Genomic DNA, 26,412 nt, shown 5'->3' with positions numbered 1-26,412 from the left:
TGTTTGTCTCTTTGTTGGTCTGTCTTATTTATTTTTTATATATATCCTTTTTTTCCCCCTGCTGCTATTGTTAATATTTTTCTCTTTTTCCTCTCTTTTTCCACTCTCATCTCCTACTCAACATTGTAAGTGTAATGTATAAAAATTGAATTCCGTTTGATGAGTTTGTTTGTAAAAAAACATAATGCCAGGAAATTTATACACGTTTGTATGCATTCTGTATTTTGTAAGTAAAATAGAAGAAAAAGGAAGGATTATGTTGATTCGCCCATTCAAAATAGCGTGCAGCTTTGTTTTCATACGTGACATCGTTAGAATATGGCCCAATAATGCTGTGTCTTCTGACATATAAATAACATAAAAAATATTTGTCAAACGACCACAAAAAAATACTTTCCCAGCAGGTTATCTGCACAAGATTATGAATTGAGGTATTTGCATGTTTGAATGTACAATATTAGCCAAACACCAATTAAAAACACCAGGTTCACATGTACCATTTTGGTCTGCCCTCACCACATGTTATATCTCCAGTCAATATTTAAAAAGATCTTGTTTTGAAGTCAATTCACACTTCAATCGGTCATTGTCAGTAAACCAAACAGAAATTCAATCTGGTTTTTTTTTAAAGTATTTATCTGAATTCGAACATCATCAATATGGTATCCTGTGAATTTCAAACCTATAAAAATAAACAAACAAAAATGACAAAAGTCTCTAAAGAGTCTAAAAGTACATCTTACACATTATTTTGATACATCAACATGCAGTCTTCAATCTTCCCAAAATGCATTGCAACAACAGTGTGAGTTTTATTATTGGCAATACTCCTTCCAAAGTACTGCACCATCTGAGTGATACTTGGTACACAGAACCTATGCATCAATGGGGGGGTGTAAATAAAGTATTTTAGTTGGATTGCTGTAAATCTGATAAGATAGTTGGTTATTTCATTAGTACACTGTATCTACAGCAGGAATAATGTACGAGTATTCAGCAGCTTTTAGTGGTTCAAAAATTTAACTTAGCTATACAGCAGGATCTCAGTTGTTTAATGACTTTCTGGATATTTGAAGATGTGTGTTGTACACATACATGTAACGGCATGTGAAAGAAAGGAATTAATGAAAGAATACATACAAACAATATTTTGAGTTTCTCGAGCTATCCTAAAACTGAGTCAGATACCCTGGTTATCGGTCAATTTGTACATAACTACTACTTATTACGGAAGATTATTTGATAAAATTCATAGGTAAATGAACAAATGTACTATGAAAAGACTGTGTGCCACAATCACATACAGGATCATACCCAGAAGGTCAGAATCACAGTTAAGAAATCAACGCAATGCTTTTCAATACCCAAAACTTTGGTCTAGGATCTTTATAATATTGCTCTGATTTTGAAGAAATTTATCATTGTAAAATTTTCATATTTCAATAAATTACAACACTGTTGACATTTCCAGTGGTATAGATATTTTTGGTTGTTGCAGGGGAGGAGGTTTCAGCAGAGGACATCTCAAAGAAACGCACTAACTGTGTCGCCGTGGCACAGTGGCTCATGGACCAAGGACTTCTTGTGGATATAGAAACCGAGTTGTTTGGACAGTTTGGTGCGTGCAGAGTTATACTTCTGTTGTGAGGAATAAATCAAAAGCCAAAAATAATACCATTTAGACACAAGATTAGTTCAAAATAATACCATTAAGACTAAAATTTGCCTGAAGTAACTAATACAATTTGCACTAAAAGTTTACCTTTTTTCCCTGTAATTGCATGTTTGCCTTCATTTAAGGCATGAACTTTGGTCAAAAATTAAAAAAAAATGGATTAATGTTGAAATTTGTATATTAATCAATATTCAGCATTAAATTATCCCCCGGTAAGCTCAGGTTCACCTCGTCTTTTAAGAACAGTTACCCACTTTAGGAAAAAGGAATTGTGTAATTTGTTGGACCACATGTACATTTCTGTATGTTGTAGAAGGAAGCATGAACCATGCACCTGACCTATGCTCCTCAGACGAACCCTTGGATCTAAACTACCCGGCCCTCAGTATCCACAGCAGCATGCCCACATCTGGGCATGTATCGGACATCAGTTCCCCCGACGACACGCCCACAGGGTCACCTTCAGGACGTGCTGCTATGAACTTCACTCCAGCATTAGGGAGGCTTACCCGGTCAAGAGATAGTACTCCTGTGCCACGGTCACGACCTCAAAGCCACCTACTGTCTCAGAGTCGAAGCAGGAAGGGGACTCCATTACCACGGTTTGCAAACCTATCAGTGTATGATGATCAGATGAATTTCTTGAGTCTTACAGAAGACGATCCTAATGATATCAGTCGCTATGGCCTGGGAGTCAGTAACCCTGGTGATGACTCCTTACTCAGTGATAACTACGACTACGGCGAATCTTCTGCTGGAATGTTCTCACCGCGCCTCGATTCCATGCTCGCAAGTCGACTGTTCCAGGATGGTACAAATCACTTCTACCACATAACAAGTCTGATGGACTCCAGTATCCACCCTCAGACACAGTCTCGGAGTCCCAACGTACCCAGCGAGCTCAACACACTGGTAGAGCAGTGCTTTCAGAGGAAAATTGTGCCAGATTATATCATCACCATACTGTACAGCAGGAGGAAATATGATTATGTGGCTAAAATGTTCTCTCAGAGAACACTACAGGATCCAGACTGTGACCTTGTCATCGGACGGTCAGACTCTACCTGTGTCACCAGCTAATCTATAGCAAGTGTTTCAGCTGCAGAATTCCAATGGGCAGTACAGTTATAAGTATTAATGTCTACTTGCCTGTACAAACTTGTTAAACTACACTGGATCCAGGTGCTTTCATTATTATTATCATTTTTTTAATTATTGGAATTATGATACAAAACAAATATACTGTCTAATATCTTATACTCTTAAATTTATCCTAAATCGTCATATTGTGTCAAAGAGTTAATATTGAAACCTGTTGTGAGAAAACTATATACAATGAACACTGCTATTCTTAAACTGGTTTTCTAGATGATGGTGACAATCAAACCTACATAATTATCATGTATAAATTATTTACATTAGATGCTAATATATATACAGATTTTTTCAAAGTTTATATTTTAAACATATCAACATATCAATATATTTTTTCATCAACACTTAATATGAATTAGTTTTAGTGGTGATCATATGTAAGCATGTCATGCAAATTCCAGTACGCAATATTATGATAATTGCTAAATTAAATAAATGTTTCTTCCTAAATGCTATAAATAGCGATTCAGCACTAAATTATTAAGACTGTAGCTGAAAAAATTGTAACACACTTTAAATGCATGCAAAAGTTTAGCCAGTGTGATACTGAGTGTGACAATATTGTTTAAAAGGACTGTGTTTTTAATCCATTCACCCCTGAAGTCACTTTTGAGCCTCACCCAATCAAAGACTGGACAGGTCCAGTTTAGGTATGTAGGGTGAATGAATTAAGATATTATTAAGAGTAGGGACAAAAGAGGAAATGGTTTGTCAGACATTTTTATAGCATAATGAAAGTCGGCTATGTAGTACGTGTACCTATATACATTATGTCAGAGTTATCTAAATGACCTGCTGTGTGTGTATTACATGTTGAGGTACGATAACAGTATACTGGTAAACTTTCGCCGAGTCAAATATTCCCTTTTTTGATAAAATCAATGTTCACCCAGTGTTCATTTTGTCCTTCATATGTAATTATGGTACTATATATTGCATGTTGTCAACAAAAATTTGCTGTCGTTATAAATTAGCCCTCATTATATTGGGTAGCGGTAAATTAGCCCTCATTATATTGGGTAGCGGTAAATTAGCCCTCTTTATATTGGGGAGTGGGAAAAAGGCGAAAGTTAAACTGTGGCAAACATTTCCCGGCATACAATGCTGTTGAAATCACATTTTGATGAAATCACATTTATTCTAGGATTTTCGTCTTGGTTGATAATGTATAACAATTTCTTACAATGCCCACCTACATTTATATTTAATGTTGTATATTCATGCAGGGAATCCGTGCATTTCTTAGGTTTATACATTATGTAACTATTTATACACAATGTACATGTATAATAACTACAGTAATATGATATATGTTGTATACAGGATATTTCAAACCCACTTTGTATAATGTTAAAACATTTTTTTATCATTGTAACTTATGGGACTTCATATTCAGGCCCAGGGGTGTACAAGTTCATATCTATAGTATATGTACAAGTGCAGCTGATAGGCTGATTTTGAAAATCTATACAAGTCTAACGTATATTTTCATAGTACCTGGCAAATATTGAAAACCTTCTCTAGCCTTGACGTAACATCTACTAACTCAAGGTGTCAGGCAAGTCAGATCGTACTCCCCTGGCTTTACATTTTTTTTTTATATCTGCGGTAAGGCCAGCAGGACATTCAGGAATCACATGTATTTAGAATCAAATTATGCAATAAAACAGTTCATGTTGATATTTTTATGAAAAAGTATATTACACAATGTATTTCTATTTTTTTACATTCCATGGTTCAATACAAAATTGTTGTATTCCAGATTCTATATTCTGTCTAAACAAATATGCATGGAACTAGTGTTGAAAAGGGAGATAACTATAGCTATCCACTCAGCACATAAGTTGGGTCAAGGGTTGCTTTAAGAGCTTAGTCCCAAAGTAGGTTTTTCATGCTGTTTTTTTTTGTTTTTTTTTACAAGGAATTGTCAGTATGTCATGTGTTTTTATGATTTTGTAATTCCAGATAGGTTTGATGGGGTAGGTACATATGTATATGCTATTGAATGAAAATCAAATATTTGTGAGAAACTTTTTTTTTAGTTTTTCAGGCGCTTTATTCATTATCATGTTAACAATTTTTGAGGAAGATTTTTGAGTTGTTGCCTCATGGATTTTTCATCTCAGCCACATGTACACGTAGATGCTTTGTTACTACAAGGAAATGTGCCAATACACCGCTGTAACTTTGCACAAGGCTCCCTAGATTAACTTATCAGGTGCAATATTTTCAAATGTGATTCATATCATCATGTGCCAAACATATCATTGCTTGATGATGTTTCATTTCATTTATTCTTAAACATTCTAGAAGTGCTTCCATAAATAATAACACTAATGAATGGATTCCTATCATTATGATTATCAACTTGATAATGAATAGTGTTTTATTGTCTATTAAGGATAGTGATTAGGTAGTATTTAAGCAAACAGATGATCTCAATTTGTGAAAAATAGATATTTTTGTAATTCACATTAGTATTTTCAGAACACAGTTTTTTTTAGCTCACCTAGTCCGAAGGAGGGATTTAATGTAATATGAATAATTTCCCATGGTTGCTTTATTATCCAGGTGAGCGATACAGGTACTCTGGGCCTCTTGTTTCTCTATGTTTATATTTTAAACTACAAGATTTTGAACTACAAATGTATATGGATTAAAACTGGAATATGTCTGCACAAACGGTGTGCTTTATTAAAGCATAAATTCTAGCTTCAGTCCATATAAATCGTCACTACCAATTTTGTTTGTTATTTTGCATGATATGGTGTTTTCATTAGGTTATATAATGTATGAAAAGTAATGGATTATTATTCATCTTGTGCACATTGAAAATTGTATTTTTATAAATGATTACTTTATATAGGATTATTTTCATGGCTGTGATATTTTTAAACGCTGTATGTGTAGTGGTTTAGATATTGGTAAGAGTTCATCCATGTTGTAAGTAAAGGAGAACTAGAATGGGGATATGACAGATTTTTTTTTTTTTAATTACATTGTGAGATCTATTTTCTACTGTTTTATAATAGGTTCCCACAAGCAATGAAACTTTAAGTGTTGAGTATTTGCCAGTGCAACTACAAAATCTTTAAAGGTAAAGGAGGGACAGGTGAACATGTTCACAGGGAAAAATAAAATAAACATGAAATCTGAAGGTCAAAGGTAATTTTTACAAGGTCACTTTTGTCAACAAGCTGAAGGATCATGATCAATGCTTTATGAACCTTTTTTCCTAGTAAGTAAGAATGTTCAAACAGACAGTAGGCTCTATCCTTCTACAGTGCATGGTCATACGGGCTTGTGCAAGAAAACCATTACATTTAGTAACAAGTTAAAACTACGTTTTTGTATTGTATAACATTACACTATTGCATATATTTATCCTCACCCTAACATGGTGGAACATGTGTTGTCATTTCATTTTTTTTTTAAACAAATTGAATATTTTGATTTGTTCTCTTTTAGGAAGTACATGTACTTTAAAACAGGTTGACAAATTTTAAACATGACATAACTTCTCTGGAAGAGATTCGGAATACTCAGTTTATGTCGGAACAATTTTGAAGTGGGTAAATATGTTTATTTTTATTCCGTGACATGCAATACTTCTGAGAAAATATGTTTATCCAACTTTTGTTGTATTTTAGCCCACCTAGCTAGACTACACTTGAAAATGTGTGATCTTCATATTTCATGGCAATTTGTACCCTTCATACAATTAATATATTTAATAGCTTAAATAGCATAAAGAAAGGTAAAATACTAAGATGCATAGTCATGTTAACACCAGATTGTATGTTAAGATATGTTATTGTATAGGTATGCTTGCATTAATTGGTGTACCGGGATACCTGTTACTACAAATGAACCTGGAACATTCTTCATGTTTCCTGCCTCCTACATTCCAGTTTTTTACTCTAATTAAGTGTCATTTGTTATTGTTGTTAACTGTATTTGGAAAATTTTAACCACTTGTTACAGCGATTATCAAAATATTAAAATGAATTAAATGTTTTACTTTTTTTGTTATACTATCATCAAGTGTCTGGTAAGTGATTACCAGGTAAGGTTATCATTTAAATCCAGTTATTTGTCTTATTTAGGCATCATTTGTAGCCAGGCTTAGTTTTCTTCAAGGACATTCCAGTAATTATCTGAAGCCAGTCATATGGGCTGAATAAGAAATCATTTGAAGCTAGTCTGAAAGGGCCACGGTGGCCGAGTGGGTTAAGGCGTCTGACCATTCTGATCACTATAGCCCTCTAACACCTTTATTTACAGAACACCGAGTCCTTTTGGCCAAAGGATGCTCAAGGCTAAATTGGGTTAAAATCCCTCCATTTGTACAGAAAGAGAAGAATTTTATAGATGTTTCTTTATGGTATTTCCCTATTAGGGCCAGTCCTGTCCTTTAGTCCCCTTTACCAACTAATGCTCCAAACTAAATCAAGTCAAATCCACAGTTCAGGACTAGAAGTGTTCTAAAGGAAAAGGTTAACAGACAGGTGATGGATGCCGCATCATGGCATATGCTCACCTGTCGTTCCGATCAGCTAAAAAACCCACTAAAAATTCCATTTCAAAGTGCCATTGTTAAACCTCATAGTTCAAATATCAGAATCTTTGACAGCGAGATTAAAGCAGCATTCCTAATTAGTTGTCAGTGGCACTGTATTTCCCTTTCACCAATATATTGGGGGTGTAGATACTTTGTAATGCGGTACTTCTGTTTAATACATGTACTTCAATTTCTGAATGTTTGTAATGTGTTGCTTATAGTATCACTTTTATTGTCAGCTCTATCATTATACCAAAGAACTGAGAGTGATATGCTAGTTACTATTGATATCAAAACACCTTTCTGACCATAACAATGTCATGGGAATATTAAATATTATGAAACGAAGACAATTTCACGAATTTTCATTGCTACTGTTTTCATCTGCTTAAATGTTCCATTATGGTCATTGACCTAAATAGTGTTTTTTTTGACATGAAGCAATGAGGCTTATCCCCTGGGAGATTCATGTCATTGAATCATTCATTCATATTCAACTACATAATGAGCAGCACTACAAGGTACTTAAACACAGCAGGCACACAAAATTATCATCATTGATTGTTTGGTTTGTTCTTCTGCCCAGACAAAACAAACACTTCAAAATATATTTGCTAGTGTAAATGTCTGATGTTTACATTTTTGACATTTATGGTCATTCATTATATGATTGATAACCACTTTTTCGTCAGATATTTATGAAAATTTGAAAAAATATAAAAAGGTTTTGATATCAATATTATTTCATTTATTGAAAAACTATTTTAAAAATGTATTTCAACGATTTCAAATGATAATACAGTAAAAAAGTTGACGTTGAAAGCATAACATAATATTAAATACAGACAAAAACAGATAATATATGTTCTATAAATCTGACATTTCTATATGTTGAAATCGTATTTTGCTCATCACTTACAGAGATGTATGCAATAACCCCATGGCCAGCTGACCTAGCACTTAGAAAGTAATGGGGATAAAAAAGAGTCTTGTTTCCAAATTTCACCTATACATAGGCAGGAATATTATTAACTTCATCACTGGTAAATACTGTAATACTGATCAGCAACACTCTAGTCCATGTAAATTAATACATACTCAATGGTTGATGCAAGGTGCATCCATATACTTTAATCTGTGTAGTCTTTCTGAAGGTACAATGAACCCACAGGATCACTAATCCTAGTTGTCTTTATAAGTGATGATCGTTACTTCCTCGTTACCACTTCGATGTTTGGTTTGAGTACTCCATATTTCTCTAAGAGCTGTTTCTTCTCCTGAAACGGGAATCATTCTATAGTAATTACCTTTGTCATTTATCACTACAGCACTTATCTATCCAGCATATAATCATTTACTAGCAGTTGAGAAATTTACTCTTCCTCTCCTTATTGATAATTATAAGGGCTCTAGATATTAAATTGCCTTCGAGTGAAATGCCAGCATATCTGGGTAAGCTTCCAGTCACATATATATACAAGAAGTACAGTGTATACATACTTATAACTATAGTATACATTGTACACTATCGTCTACAGATTTCTCAAATGGTTTATTACACATTTATTCTCTTCTTTTTTTCTGGAGAGAAATGCTGACTTCTTCCCAAACATATACACTGACACTTAAACTTTCTATCAAACAAATTTACTTCACTTTACAAAGATATAGACTACAACTTGATTAATAACAAATAAAACTACAATTTAAAAAGTACATTTATGTAATGACTTTTCCCACATTCAGGATATATACAATAAAGAATCACTGCTAAAAAAAAAAAGAAGAAGTAATGATAATGCAAACATACAAAAATATTCAGATACACAATGCATTTGATAGATGAAAATCATATTATTTCACCGATTGTACAAGATGGTTTCCTCAACCTAATTGTCGATTATTGGTTCATCAGTTTACATTATACTGATATTAATGGCCACAATTAGCACCAAGCATCCACCTACAGATAACCTTGGTTATATTAGCATCTGGATCAAGATCAACATGCACTCATGAGATTCCCATTTGTAGTCATTATGAATAATGCATTTCCCTAGTATACTGTATAATACTTGTCAGAGCTGAGACAAATATTAATATAAATGTAGAGATTTGCCACTCTAAATATACCTCATTTGACACCAGAGACCTGCTTGAGAGATCAGTAACAATTACTGACAGTGTATCAATGTTAAGTGGCAAATCAAGATTTCATACATCATTTATCAGAGTTGATAGTTAACCTACTGTTCTTGGTCAACTACATCACCGTATAATAGATAAAATATTGATCATTTTTGAAATTTTTATCATTTTGTTGTGAAGCCTGTTTTTGCTATATGAAGATCAATCTGCTGGCAATTTGGGGAAAAGAAATTTCATCCAAATGCATATGCAGCCAAGCAAATAATGTGAGACAAAACTTACAAAAGATACCAAAATACTTTACAAATAATTTTTGTTTCCCTATACAAGTACTAAATATTAAAATAATTCATTCAATTAGTGTAGAATATGGTTTAATTTGGAGAAAATAAATAGTGTGCGCTGGCGCTGACATGTAAAGGTTAATAAAATTCATGTATAGTACAGTTGTTGGATTTGGAAAAACTGAACACAGGCACTTTCATGTATGAAGGTTTTTCAAAACAAGAATTTTATGGAGTTTTGCTGTTGGTTTGGCCAAAATCCATTATCTCCTCTTTATGGAGAAATTGTGTATACCATTAAGAAGCATGTTACGTTTAATCACTGTGAACATTAAATTATCATAAAAACAACTTCAGTGTCAAATTCTATGAATAATGGCATACAATTAAGCAAATAATTTCCAACTACGCCAAATGGAGCCCAATTAACGCTGAGATGAGTTTGAGCACATAAAAAGAGTTATTGTTCTTTTCTTTCCATCAATGTGGTACTTCTATCTAGATCTTACCTTATAGAATCTGTCTTTTTCCTTCATGTGCCGCCTTCTTTTGGTTGCCTATAGCATCAGTAAATGTATCAGTTATATCCATTATATGGATTATAAAAAAAAAAAAGTAAAGAGGTTGATTTTTATTGCTAAACATGCTTTACTCCATACAATTTTCACCAGTTCTCCAACAAGAAACAATTTATACTTGCTTGTTGCATATATGTATGCATCTTAAATTTCATATTTTCAAAAGAAACAATTGGAATATTCCATGTTTTCATTTCTTAATCATAAGTTGTCGTGATCTTTATAATTACCAGTATAGCAGTGACCCAGGACAAAGTAACAAGCATACCAATACTATGTGGTCATCAGAAATTTCCGAAAACTGAAATTTATGACAGCAAGATTACAAAATGATATACGAACCACAGAAACTTCCGATTAAGCTAGAGATATAAAACAGTAATTCTTTTTTAATCATTTTCCCCATAATCTGTATTCTCTATCTGGATACTGGGAGATTCATGCAGCTAATTTGGCAGTGATGTGTTTTGACTGAGACTTACTGTTAAGTGCAGGTAGATGCCAAAGATGATGTGAAACATCACAAAGATAACACAGAGGGAGATCATTGAATAGGTATCGTAGACTATCACTTTGTCAGCAGTGCTGAATCTGGTCAGAGCCTTGATGCTGGCATTCTGTGCAGCATGAAGGGTGAGGAACATCTGGGCGCTCAAAACATAAATATCCTGTTCAACAAACATACAAAAAAATACTGGACAAGAACTTTTATTTTCCGTTACACATTGGTGTTTATATATAATAATGATATAGAATCAATATTTAAGTTTTCGGTTTTTAATCTAAATCAATATTTGTTTGCGGTTTTTAATCTAAATCAATAATTATTGCTGTTTTGAATTTATCTTCGTAATTAAGTCTGCAAATTTGACCCAATTCTGTGACCTTCACCTTTGGGTTGCAGATAATGCAATGGTATATATAACAAACTGTCCTATGAATCATGATACACTCATCGATCAGGCCTGTAGAAGTTATTTCCCAGATAATACTTACAATAATTTGACCTTTGCTGTGACCTTGAAGTTTGAGTACAGACAAGAGAATGATGTGTGGCACACCTTCATATCATAATACTGGTACATCTAACATATGTTTCAAAAATATAAAGTTCAGCCCTTCAAATGTTACGGACTTGACAAAAAGACAACTATTGACCCCTTTGTGACCTTTAGAGTTTATACTTAAAGTAGCATGTAATGTACCATGTAGGCTTGATATAAACCATCTACTAGGATCATAAACAAATATGAACCCTTCAGGAGCCATGGTCAGGATAATCACTAAAATTTGACCCTAGAAATTGGAGGCAAGGACATGAGCTGATCAGTATAAAGTATTACAATTATTTCACCTTTGACCCCTTACTGTTACTGCGACCTGGGGGTAATTAAAAGGACCATGACCGATACTTGCATTTGACATACCATCTCCAGTTGTGATGTGGTTGGTTTTAATTGTACATAGATCACTGTCTACTTCTAGCATCATGCTTGATGGAGTGGTTAGATGGGAAGCAGGGAGTTACTGCTCTGGCACATTACCTGGTGAAAGTGGTATTCAAGCTACACTTATCTTTAACTACTGTTGTTCTCTTATGAAACGTTGCTTGTGACCCTCCCTATGGTGACAGGAAGTAAGAACATATCTTTGGTTGATATGGTTTAAAGCTGTTTGGGGGTGAAACTATTTAAAAGGTGGGGTGGGGTGGGGATAGTGTGGCAGGTTGTAATTGAACATGGGATCACAGTCATCTTCTAGCTTTGCACATGATGGAAAACTGGACTGGGAAGTTTCTATCTTCTCTTGTACATTTATACTACTTTATTTAACAAACATCTTTCCTACATATTATCTTAAATCATTCACATACAGACAAGTTCGCAATGTACAATATATAGATGAAAGTAACATGCAGAATAGAAATAATCAAAGATGCAGCTGTCTACTTTATCTAGAGTGGCAATCTGATAGTGTCCCAATGGTTGCAAGTTTTATAGCTATAATGTGCTTTTTCAATGTTTTTGCACAGGTCTGAGGTGCTTTGATTATGAAGCATTCTGAGGAATTATTTTACATTGTGGAGGTCTTAACATGCATTGTCATCTTCCGAAGCAGGATTTCACTTACGAGATTGGTAAGATAAGATATGGTTGGGAGACTCTGCTTCACCACAAACTTGAAAGCAACTGCTGTGAGGAAGAGGGTGATTGTTACTGCCAGTCTATCAGCTGCTTCAGGCTCAATAGCAAAATTTGTAAATGTCAAACTGGCAATCAGCAGCTGTAATATTTTTTAACACAATAGAATTTATTTTAATTACTTTTCACAAAGTAGCCCGAGAGAAATTAATAATAAACAAACTGAACATTCTTTCTGTACAAAACTTTGCCAACAGCACACAAGCTTTGATAAGGATCCACCGATACTAAAGTCACACAGCACTAGACCATAGTATTATACTTCAAATAATTAGGGATCCACACGTCTGTCAAATCAATAGAACATAGACTTTTTTTGGACAATTGTCTTGAAAAGCACACAGCCATTTTCAAGGGTTTAAATGTTGTAAAAGTATTTTTTGTGTTAATTTCCAGAGGAAATTGATTGTTATACTTTGTTAAAACCAGATAATTGGACTCGCAAATGTAAGTCTTTGCAACATAACTGTCGAGTGTTGATAACTCAGATTTGGCTCAATATTTATTTTCATATAAATTAACATTAAACATTGATGGGGTATTAAAGTTTCAACTACACAATTGCTGATATAATATTAAGATGTAAGACACAAAAGCTGAAAGTAAATTAATGTTGAATCACGAATACTACATGATTTAGAAAAGTAGAAAGGTCAGTTCACAATATTTAGTCTGTCCAAATGGAAGCGATCTACAATTAATAGCAAATTAGTTTTAAGGCCTGTAACATTAAGGGAAGTGTCATTTATCACTGACACATCATTTCATTTAAGTCATTGTTATATATGGTGCCGTATCAAATAAAATATTTAAGTTTAAATGGAAATGCACAATGTCACTTTTATATTGGTCAAGATAATTTAGTTGGGTATAAATCTTGATAGACCATCAACCCAAGAAGCTAATGACGCTAGGCCTAGAAGATCTTGAAGTCCCTTGAAGCTGATCTACCTGTCCAGTGAATGCGAAAATAAAAGGATAATTCTACTGCATTTATCAAATTCAGTGATACATACAAGCAATATTTCTGGGGTACATGTGAGTTTACCACACTGAAGTTTATTCTAGTTACCTTTCATACTGGGAAATATGTATTAAGATTACAAATGTAGGGAATGAGAAAACTCAAAGAGTAATTCTATCATACAAAGGATCAACCATTTGGCACCCAAACCGTAATATATGCTCTGGACACCAGTGATATTTTCTGTCCAGGATATGAAAATATACCGCAGGTAAAGGAGTTTTTTTCATAGAAACTTACAACAATGAAGATGATGTTCCATACAAAATAGCCGACCTTTCTGGCGACGCGACACTGGACATGGAGTATGGGGTGGACAGTGGAGCTGGCATACTCAATGGTTGTTTTGTCCCGATATGTCTCCACATGTTTGTACACATTCCACTCTGCTGCATCCAGAAAGGTTTTGGTGTCGATGGAACTGAGGGCATACTGATCCTCTATCAAGTTTACTTCTTCTGCTGATCGTTCAGTCGACACTGATATTGTCAGGTCCTATACATTATGGAGAAAAAAGAACTATTATTCAACTGTTTGTATAGACTTAGCCTTACAACCAAGTTACAGGGAAAACAGAGGTTTATATTGAGACATCAAAACCAATCTATAGGTAAAACAGAGGTGTATATGGAGACATTATAACCAATCTACAGGTAACACAGAGGTGTATATGGAGACATCATAACCAATCTACAGGTAACACAGAGGTGTATATGGAGACATCATAACCAATCTACAGGTAACACACATGTGTATATGGAGACATCATAATCAATCTACAGAAAAAACAGGTGTACATGTATATGGAGACAGAATAACCAATCTACAGGTAACACAGAGGTGTATATGGAGACATCATAACCAATCTACAGGTAACACAGAGGTGTATATGGAGACATCATAACCAATCTACAGGTAACACACATGTGTATATGGAGACATCATAATCAATCTACAGAAAAAACAGGTGTACATGTATATGGAGACAGAATAACCAATCTACAGGTAACACAGAGGTGTATATGGAGACATCATAACCAATCTACAGGTAACACAGAGGTGTATATGGAGACATCATTACTAATCTACAGGTAAAACAGGTGAATATGGAGACAACAAAACCAATCTACAGGTAAAACAGAGGTGTATATGGAGACATCATAACCAATCTACAGGTAACACAGAGCTGTATATGGAGACGTCATAACCAATCTACAGGTAACACAGAGGTGTATATGGAGACGTCTTAACCAATCTACAGGTAACACACAGGTGTATATGGAGACATCATAACCAATCTACAGGTAGCAGAGCTGTATATGGAGACATCATAACCAATCTACAGGTAACATACAGGTGTATATAGAGACATCATAACCAATCTACAGGTAACAGAGATGTATATGGAGACATCATAACCAATCTTCAGGTAACACAGAGGTGTATATGGAGACATCATAACCAATCTACAGGTAGCAGAGCTGTATATGGAGACATCATAACCAATCTACAGGTATCACACAGGTGTATATGGAGACGTCATAACCAATCTACAGGTAATAGAGCTGTATATGGAGACATCATAACCAATCTACAGGTAGCAGAGCTGTATATGGAGACATCATAACCAATCTTCAGGTAACACATAGGTGTATATGGAGACATTATAACCAATCTACAGGTAACATACAGGTGTATATGGAGACATCATAACCAATCTACAGGTAACAGAGCTGTATATGGAGACATCATAACCAATCTTCAGGTAACACATAGGTGTATATGGAGACATCATAACCAATCTACAGGTATCACACAGGTGTATATGGAGACGTCATAACCAATCTACAGGTAACAGAGCTGTATATGGACACATCATAACCAATCTACAGGTAACACATAGGTGTATATGGAGACATCATAACCAATCTACAGGTAACACATAGGTGTATATGGAGACATCATAACCAATCTACAGGTAACACAGAGGTGTATATGGAGACATCATAACCAATCTACAGGTAACACAGAGGTGTATATGGAGACATCATAACCAATCTACAGGTAACACAGAGGTGTATATGGAGACATCATAACCAATCTACAGGTAACACAGAGGTGTATATGGAGACATCATAACCAATCTACAGGTAACACAGAGGTGTATATGGAGACATCATAACCAATCTACAGGTAACACAGAGGTGTATATGGAGACATCATAACCAATCTACAGGTAACACAGAGGTGTATATGGAGACATCATAACCAATCTACAGGTAACACAGAGGTGTATATGGAGACATCATAACCAATCTACAGGTAACACAGAGGTGTATATGGAGACATCATAACCAATCTACAGGTAACACAGAGGTGTATATGGAGACATCATAACCAATCTACAGGTAACACAGAGGTGTATATGGAGACATCATAACCAATCTACAGGTAACACAGAGGTGTATATGGAGACATCATAACCAATCTACAGGTAACACAGAGGTGTATATGGAGACATCATAACCAATCTACAGGTAACACAGAGGTGTATATGGAGACATCATAACCAATCTACAGGTAACACAGAGGTGTATATGGAGACATCATAACCAATCTACAGGTAACACAGAGGTGTATATGGAGACATCATAACCAATCTACAGGTAACACAGAGGTGTATATGGAGACATCATAACCAATCTACAGGTAACACAGAGGTGTATATGGAGACATCATAACCAATCTACAGGTAACACAGAGGTGTATATGGAGACATCATAACCAATCTACAGGTAACACAGAGGTGTATATGGAGACATCATAACCAATCTACAGGTAACACAGAGGTGTATATGGAGACATCATAACCAATCTACAGGTAACACAGAGGTGTATATGGAGACATCATAACCAATCTACAGGTAACACAGAGGTGTATATGGAGACATCATAACCAATCTACAGGTAACACAGAGGTGTATATGGAGACATCATAACCAATCTACAGGTAACACAGAGGTGTATATGGAGACATCATAACCAATCTACAGGTAACACAGAGGTGTATATGGAGACATCATAACCAATCTACAGGTAACACAGAGGTGTATATGGAGACATCATAACCAATCTACAGGTAACACAGAGGTGTATATGGAGACATCATAACCAATCTACAGGTAACACAGAGGTGTATATGGAGACATCATAACCAATCTACAGGTAACACAGAGGTGTATATGGAGACATCATAACCAATCTACAGGTAACACAGAGGTGTATATGGAGACATCATAACCAATCTACAGGTAACACAGAGGTGTATATGGAGACATCATAACCAATCTACAGGTAACACAGAGGTGTATATGGAGACATCATAACCAATCTACAGGTAACACAGAGGTGTATATGGAGACATCATAACCAATCTACAGGTAACACAGAGGTGTATATGGAGACATCATAACCAATCTACAGGTAACACAGAGGTGTATATGGAGACATCATAACCAATCTACAGGTAACACAGAGGTGTATATGGAGACATCATAACCAATCTACAGGTAACACAGAGGTGTATATGGAGACATCATAACCAATCTACAGGTAACACAGAGGTGTATATGGAGACATCATAACCAATCTACAGGTAACACAGAGGTGTATATGGAGACATCATAACCAATCTACAGGTAACACAGAGGTGTATATGGAGACATCATAACCAATCTACAGGTAACACAGAGGTGTATATGGAGACATCATAACCAATCTACAGGTAACACAGAGGTGTATATGGAGACATCATAACCAATCTACAGGTAACACAGAGGTGTATATGGAGACATTATAACCAATCTACAGGTAACACAGAGGTGTATATGGAGACATTATAACCAATCTACAGGTAACACAGAGGTGTATATGGAGACATTATAACCAATCTACAGGTAACACAGAGGTGTATATGGAGACATTATAACCAATCTACAGGTAACACAGAGGTGTATATGGAGACATTATAACCAATCTACAGGTAACACAGAGGTGTATATGGAGACATTATAACCAATCTACAGGTAACACAGAGGTGTATATGGAGACATTATAACCAATCTACAGGTAACACAGAGCTGTATATGGAGACATTATAACCAATCTACAGGTAACACAGAGGTGTATATGGAGACATTATAACCAATCTACAGGTAACACAGAGGTGTATATGGAGACATTATAACCAATCTACAGGTAACACAGAGGTGTATATGGAGACATTATAACCAATCTACAGGTAACACAGAGGTGTATATGGAGACATTATAACCAATCTACAGGTAACACACAGGTGTATATGGAGACATTATAACCAATCTACAGGTAACAGAGGTGTATTTGGAGACATTATAACCAATCTACAGGTAACACAGAGGTGTATTTGGAGACATTATAACCAATCTACAGGTAACAGAGGTGTATATGGAGACATCATAACCAATCTACAGGTAACAGAGGTGTATATGGAGACATTATAACCAATCTACAGGTAACAGAGGTGTATATGAAGACATCATAACCAATCTACAGGTTACACACAGGTGTATATGGAGACATCATAACCAATCTACAGGTAACAGAGCTGTATATGGAGACATCATAACCAATCTCCAGGTAACACAGAGGTGTATATGGAGACATAATAACCAATCTACAGTTAACAGAGGTGTATATGGAGACATCATAACAAATCTACAGTTAACAGAGGTGTATATGGAGACATTATAACCAATCTACAGGTAACACAGAAGTGTATATGGAGACATCATTACCAATATACAGGTAACAGAAAGGTGTATATGGAGACATCATAACCAATCTACAGGTAAAACAGAGGTGTATATGGAGACATCATAACCAATCTATAGGTAACACCGAGGTGTATATGGAGACATCATAACCAATCTACAGGTATAATTTTTAAGGATAGAGTACCTCGCTTATGCATATCAGTATCTTTAAGCTATGCCAGAAAACGGTTATTCATCACAACTCAAGATACATGAAAAGTACTCAAGATTTGAAAATAAAACCTGACAGGTTATCACTTTCATGCTTTTTACTGTCAATCTTGACATACAATCAAACAAAAAATATGAGGTGTAACCCATCAATCTTGAAATAGTACCAAAAAGTTAAATTATGACTCCTCAATGTTGTCTCTGTCATAAATCGTAAAGTGGGAGCATAAAAAGACAATCTCACTATGCTATTTAAACAATAAGAGTACAAGCCACATGGTAATAAACACTCTCTGGATGCAGGACACATTAAGCCTTTTGTGATATACTAATAAAACAGCAGCTTTGTTCTACCACAGGGGTATATAAATGGTAAGGAAATTCCTAGATTGTTGGAGTAGAATACTCATTAAAATTGACATTTAATTCAGGTTTATGAAGCCTATCTAGTCAATGGCGAATTACAACATAGAAGGTTAGCCAAATGATATAAAATTTCCCAGTTCATGTAAGAAACAGGTTCCTCTGAGACTCATAAAACACAAACCTTATAAAAACCCTCTTTCCATTATAGCTTCCAAATTATTGATATGGACTATCTATGACAATAATATTGTGTGACACATTTCTCTGGGGAGATAACATGGAAACATCGTTCTTATCATGATCTTAGTTGAGTAAATCCATCACATATCTAAGATGATAATTTAAGAGCTAATGTTGCCATAAATAAAATTGGCAAAAAGGCACTTAAAATAGGTGGGTCCATACTTTTGGGATAAGTTGTCTGATTTTATATCCAAGTTAGTTGAGAGACCAAATATAACAATGCAAAGTGTTGCATCACATAAACATTGACAATTCTTTACTAATCAGTACACATTAATGTACCTGAACATCAACAGGGAAGTGTTCCAGCTCCAAATTCTCCTTGAAGAATCCCCTACACCTCCACAGCTGTAGGACCAGTGTGTGCTGATATGGATGGACATCGTAGTGGATGTTGAATGTACTCCTACTGAAAGAGAATTCCCCATCAAGGTTCATAATGAGGAGTTTAGGTGTCCACATCACCATAGGGTCAAACTCCTGAAATAATTTTAAAAGAAACAAAAAATATGATGCAGCAATTATTATATAATACCACTTTCAGAAAAATAATGTAAAGCAATTACAATAATATATTGTATAACTCTTTTAAAAGATATAGAAAAAAGGTTCACTTTTTTTTTTTTCAAAGACAATTAGTTGATGAAAAATGTTCGAAATTTCATGTCTTCTTTGATAACAAAAGCTACAGACACCATGTTTTAGCAGATAAGTAGAAAAAGACATGATGGCCATCTTGGATTTCAAGAGACCACCCATAGTAAGTCCAAAAAAGAGGCCTCGTTTGTTTGTTTGTGGTTTGTTTGAGAGGTTTTTCGTCCGCTTCACTACTGAGTATTTTATGCAGCAGACAAGAGAGACAGTGGTCTCTTAAAACAGGTGGTCTCTTAATACAGGTTAACTTCAGGATGAAAGCATTACTTGGGGAACATTAAAAGTGGTATCTAACACTATTGTTCTCTTAATGTCTAAATATAGTTGACCCCCAAATTCAAAAATCACAAAATGGCTGATGAATGAAGGAGAGCTCATGGTGAAGGGAAAAGTTGAGTGAAATAAGGAGGCTTTAAAGTCTTGTTTTAGTTAAAGTGACAGCATTCTTGAGTCTTATAAGGTAATGTAGAATATGTTTTCTTCTATGTTTTTTATAATCAATGGTCACAAAACATGTAAAATCTTAACTGAAATACTGTTGTGCATTTTCATACAACAATATAAAGTTTAAATTGTGTCATACACAATTCTACTACATGCATTCAGCAGTGTAGTACATCATATCAATATCTTGCTTTAGGTCTTGCTGTAATATTTTTACAGAAGTTCATGTTGCTTCTATACAGAATGGTTTCTTATAAAACTGTTCATACGTATACATTATATTAACATTATTGATAACTATAAGTCTCTGGCACACTATTGCTGCGATAGCGCCGCATGTTCAGAGTTCGTATGCAAATAAGTTTCACGGCGATATCGTCAGAATATTGCCAGAAAGTTCTGGCGCACTTTCGGCGATATAGCCAGAATGTTCTGGTGCACTTGTGGCGATATAGCCAGAATTTTTTGGTGCAGTTGCGGTGATATCACCCCAGGCTTAAGGGTTCTGGTGATATTGTGACTCACACACTCTGCATGGCAAGCAAGATTGGGATTCCCGCAATCAAATATATGACAATATTGCAACCGGGTTGTGGAGTACATATAGTTTAGATGATAATTCATAGCTTTTATTGATCAGAGATTGGTTACAAAGTTCAACACATAGTAAATAGTAGTTAATAGTAGTTATCAATAATGTTAATATAATGTATATATTAAAGTTAACATCTTCACCAGTTCTGAAGCTTAAAATGCTCATCATTCAGATCTCCAGAGAAGAACAAGTCAGAAGTATTTCGGATCAATACAACAATGATCATATATAGCTGCCCTGAAAGGTTGCTGTAATTGTATGAAATTCTGCATAACCTATGAGAGTACATCTACATCTTGTGTTTTACAAGCTAATTCAATAATACACATATCAAGCCTTCTCTTTCAATGGCCCTTCTTCAAGTTAAAAAATTAACTTAAGTGCTTAAATTTTGTTGGGAAGTTATAAAGTTTGTCTTGATCCCAAAAGAGATGTTCGTACACAGTAAATATATTGAATAGTGTACTCTGTAATGCTCTTGATTCTTATTTTAGGAACTTAATCTAATAATCTGCTAAATTTTCCATTGAATTCTCATCACTTGGCAAAGTCTATGTGTGAAAAAAAGAATTTCTGTTCAAGTTGTAGCCAAATTTTTAAAATATGTTCACAACATTGTTTATAAAGAAAATAGCAAGGGAATTCGAATCAATGTTACTTATAGAAAATATTTGGAATAACAGGTTCACGAGACTCTTTTTCTTCAACAAAATGTATTAAATGCAAATTTATATTGCCAATTTAAGGATCCTTGTCCTATTGTAACTTTTCATTTATACAGTAAACCTTCCCTTAATGTTGTTTAGGACACAACAGTAATACAGTTGGTCCAGAACACTTCTGTTGACTAGATAGCTCAGTTGGTCAGAGCAATAGCTAGTACATTGTATAACAATTTGGACTCAGGTTTCAAATCCTGGTCTAGCCCACAAAAGCTAGCTAAAAATGCCGCCCCCAATGATTATATATACGAGTATATAATAACATATAATCACTGGGGGTGACATTTTTACTGAAGGTCGAACTTAACCCCTAAAACATGTAAAATTACTCTGAATACCTTAGTTTTCTCAGGTCCCTGTGGTCTGGCCACGCTGAATATTTATATAACACAGTATTCTATTGTTTATTTTGACTCTATTTTTTTATAAGATTCTTCAAGATATGTTTTCCTTTTCAGAAATGATTTGTCAAAGCCATGCTGAAAAAATAATGTTTGAATGCATAGCTTCAATCTTTGACAGTGTTACAGGGATCTTTAAAAGTTATACTACAACCACAATAGTTGATAGAGCAACACATTATTCATGCATAGGAGTAAAATAAAACACAGTAATACTATTATGAAACTGACTTCATTTATGGCTACTGTATTGCAACATCACGAAAACATACAACATCAATTTATTTGGGTGGTCAAGTTGCGCAGCATATAGCTCACTTGCCTTTCACCAAGGCGACAGCGTTTCTATTCCCTGATCAGGTGTGAAATGGTATGAGGTCACCTGGCCAACCATGTGGGTTTGCTAGGGGTACCACATTAAGACAGCCCCCACCCCCCTCCCGCACTAATATCCGGGCCAACAAGAGTGATCAATATAAATTGAAATAACTTGTTTAATAATTGTTCTAAAATAAATTCAGTTTACATAACAATTTATTGTTAAGGAATATCTAAATATTGTTTAAAGTGTGTCAGAAATATAATTACTTACATACACTTCTGGAAGAAAGTTGATGTTCGTATTTGATAAATTACATTTCATTATTTATAGCTTATTTATTACAACCCGACACACAACTTCTTTTGGGCCCAGAATAAATTGCAATTCACAATGCCATTTTCTTGATTGATATAATGCAATCTTTTACAAACTGCAAAAATGTAGTTTTTTTAATTATGTGGTTGGGCCAAATAAGAAATCACATATGTTCTTTTTCCACAATTACAATCAACTTTAAAACATTAAAAGGATGTTTTATACTCAGATACCGTGACATGAGTTTCATCCAGCAATGGTTCTTCCCACTTCGCCTGTATGAAGATGTCTGCCTCGAACTGTTGATTAACTGTGTCAATGTCAGAAATTTTCATAAATGCTACTTTTAACTCCACGGTCACCTGAAAACAAAATCATGGAATGTTTGTGGCCTATCTAATTATGTAACAACATAAAAAGTGGTTTTTAATACAGAAAACAAAAACCGAAAAGTTACGGAAATTAATTTGTATATTAGGCATGGATTGCACAATTACTTAATAAACTTACAGTAACCAATTTTCGTGACATAGAGCTATATGTAATTATTGTTCAGAGTATAAAATTGTGCTTTACTTGTTTAAAACCTTACTAGATCCTTAGCTACTTTTATGTTCTCTAGCATCTACACAGTTATATACTGCATCCTAAAATATCTTCAGCAATTAATACTGAAAAAGCACTTAATCTTTAACTATCATCTAATTTAGATCTCATTGTGGTTCATTAATAAAATGTCAGATTGAAACACCAAATTTGTTACTGATGAAATTAAATGTTCCTCAAATCAAGAGAAAAACAAAGTATAAAAGAAACCATCAAAACAAATGATAAATAAGTGTTAGAAGATAGAAAAAACCCAAGTCAAAGGCAATTTTGCTTATTATTAATACTACAACACACTCTGAGAAACCCTAGTGATATTGGTCTGGAACAAAGCATTAATACACCCTCAATAGTTTGAACAACAAAATATATATAAAAAAAAATCCATTTGAAACCCTGATAAATAGGTAAAACAAACTGATGCATAAAATGTATATAGAACTATCTTGCACCACATATTGAATCCTGATAATACAGTCATTCTCTGATTCAACAAAATATGATGACCATGGGCTGCAAAACTTGAAGATGAAGAGGAAAAGGGAGGAGTGTTCAGTTGAATCAGAATGCCATAAGACTTTGATTACAAACCTCATTTTTATTTTTTAGAAATAATTGACATAACTTTTGAATGTGTATTTTTCTCACAGCAAACAGCAAGCCCTCATACTCCTCAAATCCCATCTTTGTAACTCTCAATGATAAATCTAATCATTTCTTCAATCCTTTTTAAGATCAACCTTAAGATAGACTAGGAGAACATATCCTCTTAACCCTGCTTGATGGGCTAAAAAGCCAAGATCAAGTACTCCCCCACTCCTCCTTTCAGTTTTGAAAAACAGACATTGTAACCTATCTCATTCCTCAGGACTTCAAAAAGCAGTCAAAGAAAGAATGTTGACAGTATGATGCTTAAAACTATGTAGAAACCTGTTTCTTTGCCATAAGGGCATGATATGTAAGTAACAGCACTCAACAGAGGAAATGTTCCTTGAGCACTAACATCGAGAAAACAATTGCTAGAACATATGTAACAGGAGAGGAAAAATGCACGGCCAGACAGGGGTTTTAACCCGGGACCCTACAAACTCAAGACGGATGCTCTACCAATTGAGCTATCTGGTCTCTGACGATCGACCCATTCCAATTCAGCTACATTCCTCCCTCCTTTAACTAAGTCTTCGACCCCGAAGACACACGAGACCCTATACCACTTTGTGTGGGTATATTTCGTTGGGCGCTAAATGTAACAGGAGAGGAAAAATGAACGGCCAGACTGGGGTTCGAACCAGGGACCCTCCGAACTCTAGACAGATGCTCTACCAATTGAGCTTTCTGGTCGCCGACGATCGACCCAGTCCAGTTCCGCTTCACATATATATATGTTAATTTGGAACCCTGCATCCATAATACTCCAGGGGTTTCACTTACTAATACTCTCTGTTTCCTTGAATATGGCATAAAAACTCTGAAGTCTATATATGTATCACTATGTGCACACCTTGTGGATGATACAGAAGACTAATTTGATCCATTGATGTACAGAATGTAAAGAATAGTGTGACAGTGGTAGCTTTGAAGTCAGAAGTCACTCCTCTATAATCTTAGGAGGTATGAGCCTTGCGATTTTTTTGATTTTTTTGACCAGATACCTTGATCAAATAGTCATCTTTGTGCCTTCAATTTTGTCATGACATATTCCAGGGTGACAGTGAGCTAATTAAGTTAGCGTAACCCCTGGAGTATTGATGATGGGAACTCCAGAGTTATCTAGCGTAACCCCTGGAGTATTGATGAATGGAACTCCAGAGTTATCTGTCTTTTTTTTGTGTATTGATTTCTTTAAAGCACCTTTTCCCCTCGTTTGATGACTGCTGCCTTGCTGCAACTGGCTGTGGATATACAACTTCCTGACTTTTGGACTTTTCTGTCTCCCTGACCCAGCTGCTCTATGACCTGTTCCATGACAACATTGTTTCTCTCCAAAGTATGAACAAGCTGTCTGAACACCTGGGCCAAATATCCCTCCTTCTGGCTTGGCTCATTAGCTTCTGCTCCATTCATTTGGCTCATTTTGTTTTAACAATCCAGGGAGCAGGACATCACCTTGCTTTAAAATGTAATTACAATAACATTTAAGGTAATATTTTAAAAGTAATTATCAATTTATGTATGGTTTGTCCACATTTTTTTCTCTCTCTATTTTACCAGAACAGATACAGAAGTTTTATTGATATGTCAAACAAAAACAAGTGGTTTATGAGACACTGTCACTGTGTGGCCATGCCCTTTCGGACCAAATCCATAAAACTTACATTTTGTCCGATGGCAGAAGCAGAAAATTTGGCTACTTTTCACAGTTTAACAGAAGTTTCAGATACTAAATTCACATGAAGTATGTAATAGAACAGTTCATTTGATTTCGAATAAGCGTCTTTAGCAGACGACTTTGGCCGGAATTGGTTTCGAATACACTAATAATGAAACCAGGAACTGATGCAATATCCGGATCAGTAGCATCTGCCCTTTTTAACACAACCCGTACTTTTTTGCCATTGATACAAATTTTATAGCATTTACATGGATATCAACCGTACAAAAATATCTCAATGTTGACACTTGATATACAGTAGATCTACATGTATATTAAATAAACAGTTTTGCTTCTCTGAATCATTTTGACAAGTGTGACTGTCGAATATACTGATGTAATATGTTTACAAACGTCTTCACATGGTGGTTAGCATTGTCTTTTGTAAATATCAATTTCGGATAGGTTCGGCCAATGATACAGCGGCAAGGTCGACCCATGCAATACATAAAAAGTTGTGAAGTTGGCGGGAAAATCTGACGCTGCATGCTTTATGACGTCATAATTATGCTTTTTCCAACGTAGACCAAAATTACCCCAGACTGTCTGTCCGAACTTGCCCTAAGGCGGGGCACATTCGGCCATACAATCTTCTGACAGAATAAAAGAATCTTCTCCTACCCCGAGGGTGTGACAGAGAAATATCTAACCCGAGGGGTGATGCTTTTTGGTTGTCAAAAAAAGTCTAACCCGAGGCTCTGCCGATCTCCTCGGTATAAACCG

The 26,412-nt window shown here is 35.1% G+C and overlaps 2 protein-coding genes across 4 annotated transcripts in view; one reads left to right on the top strand and one right to left on the bottom strand.

Annotated features, from left to right (window-relative positions):
• LOC110465006 overlaps window positions 1-5,401 on the top strand; it is a 39,804-nt gene extending 34,403 nt beyond the window's left edge. Inside the window, exons 31-32 of the mRNA XM_021520551.1 lie at window positions 1,499-1,618; window positions 1,989-5,401. Coding sequence (XP_021376226.1) covers window positions 1,499-1,618; window positions 1,989-2,755 — 887 coding nt within the window. The 3' untranslated portion in view covers window positions 2,756-5,401. The remainder of the gene's footprint in view (window positions 1-1,498; window positions 1,619-1,988) is intronic.
• A 2,799-nt stretch (window positions 5,402-8,200) lies between these two features.
• On the bottom strand, window positions 8,201-26,128 carry LOC110464987 (gamma-aminobutyric acid receptor subunit beta-1-like). 3 transcript variants are annotated; one of them, XM_021520536.1, is made up of 9 exons: window positions 26,044-26,128; window positions 25,170-25,428; window positions 22,946-23,074; window positions 19,542-19,739; window positions 13,867-14,121; window positions 12,532-12,684; window positions 10,884-11,069; window positions 10,333-10,380; window positions 8,201-8,668 (listed from the first exon to the last, which is right to left on the bottom strand). In XM_021520536.1, exons 2-9 carry the CDS (start codon window positions 25,389-25,391, stop codon window positions 8,600-8,602), a joined length of 1,260 nt encoding a protein of 419 aa, XP_021376211.1. In that variant the 5' UTR covers window positions 25,392-25,428; window positions 26,044-26,128; the 3' UTR covers window positions 8,201-8,599. The 3 variants fall into 3 exon arrangements, with proteins under 3 accessions (XP_021376211.1, XP_021376202.1, XP_021376218.1); XM_021520527.1 differs by lacking the exon at window positions 26,044-26,128 and adding an exon at window positions 25,634-25,781; XM_021520543.1 differs by lacking the exon at window positions 26,044-26,128 and adding an exon at window positions 25,634-25,781 and having other exon boundaries at window positions 13,903-14,121.
• Between the last annotated feature and the right edge of the window lie 284 nt (window positions 26,129-26,412).

This window comes from Mizuhopecten yessoensis, unplaced genomic scaffold (assembly GCF_002113885.1).
Source record: "Mizuhopecten yessoensis strain PY_sf001 unplaced genomic scaffold, ASM211388v2 scaffold1539, whole genome shotgun sequence".
NCBI lineage: Eukaryota > Metazoa > Mollusca > Bivalvia > Pectinida > Pectinidae > Mizuhopecten > Mizuhopecten yessoensis.
The sequence above is the reverse complement of the archived record's forward strand: the minus strand, read 5'-3'. Positions and strand labels throughout refer to the sequence as shown.